The sequence below is a fragment of the Malania oleifera genome, chromosome 1 (assembly GCF_029873635.1).
Source record: "Malania oleifera isolate guangnan ecotype guangnan chromosome 1, ASM2987363v1, whole genome shotgun sequence".
NCBI lineage: Eukaryota > Viridiplantae > Streptophyta > Magnoliopsida > Santalales > Ximeniaceae > Malania > Malania oleifera.
The window spans coordinates 86,329,197-86,337,239 of NC_080417.1; the positions used below are offsets into that span (position 1 = coordinate 86,329,197).

The 8,043-nt window shown below is 36.2% G+C and overlaps 1 protein-coding gene across 1 annotated transcript; it reads left to right on the forward strand.

Annotated features, from left to right (window-relative positions):
* The first annotated feature begins 1,088 nt into the window (after positions 1–1,088).
* Positions 1,089–4,354, forward strand: LOC131159653 (zinc finger protein CONSTANS-LIKE 2). The gene is made up of 2 exons (XM_058114712.1): positions 1,089–1,946; positions 3,802–4,354. Exons 1-2 carry the CDS (start codon positions 1,170–1,172, stop codon positions 4,159–4,161), a joined length of 1,137 nt encoding a protein of 378 aa, XP_057970695.1. The 5' UTR covers positions 1,089–1,169; the 3' UTR covers positions 4,162–4,354.
* Positions 4,355–8,043: the final 3,689 nt, after the last annotated feature.

Consider the following 8,043-nt stretch of genomic DNA (forward strand, 5'->3'; position numbering starts at 1 on the left):
CCAAATTTATCACAATGATCCCTTCTAATCCAAATTTATCATAACGATGCCTTCTAATTTTGTGCATGTGAAGCTTACAACCATGGCTTATTATTTGATTCGACATCACGTTCCTCAAGGTACACTCCAATTTCGTCACATGGCTTTGCATGACCAACTTGCCAACACCTTCACCGGATCTAAACCTTTAGGTTATCATTGTGATCTAGTTTTTAAACTCAAGTTGATATTATAATAATAATCTTAAATTTTAAGAGATTGTTGAGATCTTGTACACCATTACACTACGTTTGGGAGCATAATTTTGGGTCTTGAATTTGGATTTTGGTTGATTTTGATAAAATTTAATATAATTTTGTATTATATTTTTTGTAAAAATTCATATAAATTCAAATCCAATATCTCTCCCAAACATCTGATTAGTGTATTGTTGAGATTTTGTAAATTATTGGTATATTTTTTATTGCATTAATTTTTTTTTTATTGAAATACAACTTTGATTAATGAATGATCATTAGAAATTTTTTTTTTTTATTAATGAGCAAAAGAAACTTTTTTTTTTTTTCTTTTTCAGATTTGAGAAAAAGATAGAGATATTTCCTTTTTGAAAATGCCACAAATTTTTTTTAAAATTATTATCATTTTATCAAATTTTGGATGAGGTAATGTCTTTTACCCTTTATTAATTTTAAGCCTACCTGGACACCGAATGAGCATATAAACTTCATGATCGCTGAAAGAGTACATTCTCAAATTGTACCCAAATTATCTCTTCATCTTTTTGGTCCGTATTACTAAAATGCCTTTGAAAGTGTCTTCACCGCCGGAAGCCGGTGAGTACGTTATCCTTCCTCTGCTGCAAATTGCAGTCCCAGCTGCCACGTACATACGTGATCCAAAAGCCAACGACTGCGGCCCCAAAACCAAAAGCGAACCTCCCTTCATGCCTCTACCGTACACGGGTCCACATGAAACTCCGCCAACCACAAAATAATTCAATGACTTTTCTCAGCCACTGAATCCTAGCCACGCGTCATCCCTGGATTCGCTTCCCCCCCACCCCAACTTGGCTCCCTTCAGTTAACCCCATCCTCATTCCTCCCCTCACCTGCCCACAGGCCACAGCTGCAAGCAAAGGCCACTGACTACTGAGAGAAAGAAAGAAAGAGATGCTCAAGGAGGATGGTTCTGTCGGTGATGGCAGCAATGGCTGGGTGCGCATGTGCGACTCGTGCCGGTCTGCCCCCTGTTCGGTGTACTGCCTTGCAGATTCCGCGTATCTGTGCACCGGATGCGATGCCCGCATCCACAGCGCGAACAGGGTGGTGTCACGGCACGAGCGCGTGTGGGTGTGCGAGGCCTGTGAGCGCGCTCCCGCAGCGTTCATCTGCAAAGCGGATTCAGCATCGCTGTGTGCAGCCTGTGATGCGGACATTCACTCCGCAAATCCACTTGCTCGCCGCCATCACCGCGTCCCCATCCACCCAATTTCGAGCAGCCTCTATGGAGTTCGACCGGCCACAGATCCCGGCGGGATGGTGGTTGGGGCCGTAGCTGAGACGGAGGACGGGTTCTTGGCCGAAGACGGCCGAGAAGGTCTGGGTGAGGACGATGAGGAGGAAGCAGCTTCGTGGTTGTTGCTTAACCCTGTTAATAACAAGAATGGGAATAACCAGAGCAACGGCGTAATGTTTGGTGGAGACCATGCTGACGAGTACTTGGACCTGGTGGAGTACAACTCTGAGAACCAGTTCAGCAATGAACAGTACAACAGTACAAGTGCTTCACAGAAGAGTTATGGAGGTGATAGTGTTGTGCCGGTGCAGAGTGGAGAGGTGAAGGATCGTCAGCTGCAGCAGCAGCAGCCGGAGCTGCAGCTGCAGGTGGGATTGGAGTACGAGTCCTCAAAAATTGGGTACGGTAACGCTGCTTCAATCAGTAACAGTGTAAGCTTTCTTTTTCTCCTGAGATAGTTTATTTAAGCGGGTTCAGCTCTGGTTTTTTTGTGGGAATTTCTGGTGCAATAAACCTTTTTTTTCCCCGAATTAAGCACTGTTTGCATAGGAAAGTTCAATTCCCACAATGAAATTTAGCTTCAAATTCGTCAGGTATTAGCGCATCACGGATTCTCTTTGCTATAAATAGTATATGTGTGTGTGTGTATTTGTATTTATGGTTGTTTTTCCCCGTACAATAATAAGTGAGGACAAACAAGGACTTCACTTGTAGAAAACATATAACATTTTTTCTTCTGAAAAAATTACAGATTTGTTACTTTGTTATTATTATTTTTCAATTTTTCTTACAAATATTGCAAATTGAAACACCAATAGATTTTTAATTTTGTAAGTCTTTAAAATTTAGAAAACAAAAACAATTTTTCACAAATAGATGGACCTTATTCCTTTTAATCCCCCTCCATTCACAAAAAAAGTAGTTTTATGCCTCCTTCAGATTGCTTTAATTCTCAATTCTCGGGATGAGTTTCTTTGGCACACTAGATAAGGTTTTGTTGGACTCTAATGAATTTGCCTTATCTCATGTGTGAAGATTAAGATAATTAGAATGAGAGTTAAATTTTCTTTTATTTTTCGGTTTTGTACCTTTAATTTGATCTAGGTGCTTATCTCCTTTTGGGAAGGAGCCAGTCTACTCTAGTCCATGTCCCCGGACCAAGGAACCTCCTTTTAGTGTGTACTATTTGTTATTTTTGTTAAACCTAATATAGACTAAGAGTAATCAAACCTATAAACTCTATATAAGACTCTTAGCAAATAAAACAAAGGTGAAGTAATGTTGTGCTTGTTATGAGTATTTATTTGCTCTTAAAACTGCCTATTAGGAATGACATGTGAACTTCATTCTCTATTTTTATTATTGTTGGTCATGTTGTTATCTTTCAATTGGTTCTTGACCTAGTTGAAACTACCCTATTGCTGCTTTTCTCTAAGATTACCTTTGTGAGTAGCTTTTTCCTGATATGTCACATTTGATGAAGTTGGGCCATATATGGTGTCGTCCACACATTTGGGACGCATATCTTTCTTTTTAAAGTTGAGACCTAAAGGATCTTCGGATAATGGGTTCTTCACTTTTTGTTGGGTGTCTTTGCCTCTTCCCTCTCTCCGATGTCACATGAGTTCTAGTATTTTATTTTCCTTTTATACCTAATTTTTCACCTACCCCTCTTGCAACAACGCTTACCTGTTTGCCTTATTTTTCATATACAAATAATTGGGGTTTCAGAAATTAGTTATCACGTTAATTTGATTAAAGTTTGGTAGTTAATTCAATTAAAAGTTTTGATAAGTACAAAATTGCAAAAATGGAAGTGTTCGATTACTACCACTTACAAAGTTTCAGTTGATATGATGACTAGGGCCATTTTCATATGAAACTAATGGTTGTAATAAGGTTTAAAATCATCTTTTCTAAAACGATGGTGTCCAAGGTCCTTTGGACACTCGATTAGTCCACTGAATAATGGATACACACCCCAACCATTCTCCACCTAAATACTATAAGGTATAATATCAAATGGAAAATTGAATCCCCCAAAGCCTACCATTTGAATAAGGACAACCTTGATCAAGCTTACCACAACTAACATAAAATTTTTTTTTTTCATATTGATCTTTTTCCGGTCCACACAAATTCTAATCCTATTCTAATATTCATACTCTCAAACTGCATTTCATGAAGCTTCCATAATACTTTCATCACATTAGTTATTCTTTCAATACCATTCTTTAGGGATATTTGCATAACAAATTTTTTTTTTTTCTATGAATATTCAAATAGGTCTCTTTATCATCCTTGGATGTTTGCATCGTGCCAGAGTCATCAGTGAGCGATCTGTCAGTCTCGCACTCCAGGCCTCCAAAGGGGACAATTGACCTCTTCTCAAGCCCTCCTGTTCAGATGCCAACCCAACTCACACCAATGGACAGGGAAGCCCGAGTCCTGAGGTATAGAGAAAAAAAGAAGACAAGAAAGTTTGAGAAGACAATAAGGTATGCCTCTAGGAAGGCCTATGCAGAGACCCGACCTCGGATCAAAGGGCGGTTTGCTAAGCGAACCAATGTAGAAGTCGAAGTGGACCAAATGTTCTCTACAACACTCTTAGCTGAGAGTGGATATGGCATTGTCCCCTCATTCTAATTCTGAGGATAAGGCGAAGGTAAGAACCAAGAAAACTCTCCTCAAGTTGGAGCTGCATAAGCTATTGCAAAAGCTCTAATGCTAATATTTTTTTTTTCTTTCTTGTTGTAGTAAGTTGTTTGAGTTAATGTGATACATGTTTGGTAATTTTGTAAGCTTTCTTGCTTATACCTCTGCTTAATTTCTTTGTAAATTCTTGTGTGTCATAGAGGTGCAATTTATGTCTCTGCAATTAGAAAATTTCCTTTCAAAGTAAAAATATTTAAGAAATTAAAAAGGTTTCATTATTTCAAAAAATTAAAAAAAAAAAAAAAAAAAAGTGTTCCTGAACATGCATGTTTCCAGTTCGATAAGCATGGGAATGGGTACAGGCAAATTTAACGAAAAGTTTTTATAACCGGTTGCAAGAGAAAACTGATTCCACAGCCAGATCAAAAGAAAGTTCTTGAGGCAAATCCATTACTATCTGATTATCAAAAGAAAGTTCTTGAGGCAAATCCATTACTATATGATTCCACAGCCAGATCAAAAGAAAGTTCTTGAGGCAAATCCATTACTATAAATCTCTGTTCTTGATATTAATTTTTGGCTTTAAAATTTTAGAACAAGTACGGATTGATTCCGCACTGGAAGAAAGGATACAAAATTATTTTAAAAAAAAAAGATAAAGAAAACACATCATCCGAAACACCAAGTCGCACAGCCAAGCCGACTGATTCAAATCCACTTGGATCCTTCCTAGACGGACAACTCGGATCCTCACCCCAATTACCCAAACCCCAAATTAAGGTCAATCCGCCTGAACCCTTACTTAGAACCGCCAGAGCAGACCAGGAATTATATTTTTAAATATAGGCACAAACTTGAGCCCTCATTACTCATATGCCTCCAGATGGGTGGGAAGCATCCCTGAAAGAGCATCGATGCTGATCAAATTTGATGTGGATCAGGTCTGGATCATCCTCGTGTATAATCATAAAGAAAGTCTGGGATGGTGCTGGCTACCCCTCCAAGAATTTGATCCCCTAGGAGGAGACTCAATTGCCGTACTCCAATTGAATTGCTTTCAATTATATTTAATTGTATTCAAGTGGTTGTTGTGGGCATCCATAACTGACAATTATCCCTTCTCAACCCACCTTTAAGTTTAAGCATAGTGACCGAATTATCCCTTATCATTATTGACTTACCTTATTAACGGTTGGATATGGAAGTGGGTTAGATAGGCCTTCTCTTAACAGGGAGTAGAAAGCCGAGAATATCTTTCCGCTCACCCTTTTTACCCTTAAGTTAGGACGGCACGCTTAGACTGAAAGTAGGATTAATTGAGAATCAATCCTCACCAAATCTTTTTACCCTTGGGTCAACACAAGCACCTAAGAATAGGTGTCTATTAACCTCCTTCGGCCTTAATTTAATTAGGGGTAATCCTTAGATCAAGAGTAGGAATTGAGTAGATCTTCACTAGTTACTTTTTCTTTAAGCCTTAATTTAGGGTGTAATCCTCAAATCAAGAGTAAGAACTGAGTAGATCTTCACTGGTTACTTTTACCCTTAAGTCAGGAATAAGAAGGCTTTTTTATTTTTCTTTTAAGAGTCAGAAGTCACCCACATAGCGGTTCAGTTCAAAGTTTATTAACAACCCTCACTTATGGCGGAGGAATACTGTGGAAATAAAAGGACACTTTGAACTTACATAATAACCAATAAAACACCTCATGCATCAAATCATGTAAAAGAAGAAAACAAACTTATACCAAAATCAAAAGAAAATCAACTAAATATACCTTATATAAGTCGTATCCATCTTATAAAAAACCACTTTATTCCCTTCTCTATACAAATGTTTTATAGAAAAATCTACTCCCTCCAATAAACCACTAAACTACTCTCAAAAATCCCACAAATACCATAAAAATGTTTTACTTGATCTTATCCAATTTACTATAATATTCGAATAACATTCAATGTCAATATCGGTATGTTCCAATTGTTTGCGAAACTTTATTCGTTCCATCACTGCTCTCAATTCAACTTCATTATTAGAACAAAAATCAAAATATTTTGAAAAAACCAAAAATAAAAGAACATATACAGTCTCTAAGGATGCCACCACCACCTGCTAGCCCTGGATTCCCCAAGCTGCTCCCATCCAAATTTAGTTTCAACCTCCCTTACCTCAGTTTTAGTCATCTCACACTTTACATAACTTTATTCTTTTTATTCAAAATATGCACTTTCAGATTTTGCAATATCTGAACATCAGCATCATTTAAATGAGCCATAAATGTCATGTTTTTACTCAAAGCCCTCACTCAATTCTTAATGGACAACCACACATCTGTACTATCCAATTTTTCCTCCATTCTAGCCATACATCTCCTTCTCCATAACCTCCAAACTACTAAATAAGAAATCAAACCCATTAATGTTCCCAATTGAGAGTATTGGGAAGCCTTATTAAACCACATTTAGACTCTTTCAATCCAACTTTGATACCTAAGGAACTGTACATCTACCTCCACTGAAACCTTCCTCCATACATCAGCAGTAAGATCTCTCTTATTCAAAATATGCTCCACATCTTCTGATTGCCTCATCCTACAACAATCACATGCCGAAACAAGTGATACCTCCACCCTTCTCACCTTTTCATCAACGCTTAAGCACTCAAAAGCAGCCTTCCACATACAGATAGCAATTTTCTTTGATAACCATTCACTACAAAAAATCAGGGTTTTAGCGAATGATCAAATTCGTCACTAATACTTATAAATTTGTCACTAAATACTATTAGTGACAAATTTATAAGTATTAGTGACGGTTTTAAATTAGTTGTTATATCTGCGGTTACTACCAACTATTAGTGACGAATTTTAAATTCGTCACTAATAATACAGTATTAGTGATGGATTATAACTGTCACTATAAATTCTACATCGACTCTGCTCAAATTCGTCACTACTAGTAGGGTATTTGTGACGAATTTGAATTCTTTACTAATAATTAAATTTTTTTTTTAAAAAAATTTAATACTAATTTTTTTAAATCATCAATTCCTATAAAAATCTGTAATTACATTTTCACATATATAACTTGAAATCATAATTACTACAAAATTCATAAATTATTCAAAATTTCGAATTCAAATACAAATTCAATTAAAATAAAGAAATAACATCTGTTCATATAACAAAAAAAAATTTCAAAAAATTCAAAATTCAAATACAAATACATTATACAAATTCAAATTAAAATACAGAAATTCCATTTATTCAAATAACAATAAAAATTACAAAGAAATAATCAAAAGTTTCATCTGACGATTGTAGTGCATGCATGGCATTGTGTTGATGTTATGATAGTCGCGAACCCTACAAATTAAGAATCATAAAAAAAAAAAATAATATACAAATGGAGAGCAGAATGGAGAGTTGGCCCTTAGTATAATCATGAAGAAAAATATAAAGAGTGCGTTGTACAATAATTTTTAACCCTAAACGAATAACTGAAATGAATGTAAATGGCGTACGTATGAATATATACTGTTGCATGCATCAAACCACACAAGTAAACACTTTAACTCGTTCTCAAAACAGAATATCCCTGGTGGTGAAATGATAATGTTTATCCATAGTTAAAAGCAAATGATATGTCATGTATGTTCATAAGGGATTGATTTTATGAGTTGCAACACGGAAGGAATATACAAACTTTATCAGCTCAAAACTTTTATGCTAAAATAAATAGTATATCCCTAAACTCTTACATTTCAATTCTTGGTCATTTGAAGGAAGTAGAATATGCAAGACGAGTATTTGATTCCAAAACTAAAAGTGATTGGAACAACTAGTGTTTATAGGTGCTGAAAAACAAAACTGC

Excerpts from the sequence above, each read along its gene's own strand:
- LOC131159653 (XM_058114712.1), top strand. The coding sequence starts at position 1,170 with ATGCTCAAGGAGGATGGTTCTGTCGGTGATGGCAGCAATGGCTGGGTG. Across the intron at positions 1,947-3,801 it reads CTGCTTCAATCAGTAACAGT|GTCTCTTTATCATCCTTGGA; the intron begins GTAAGCTTTCTT and ends ATATTCAAATAG.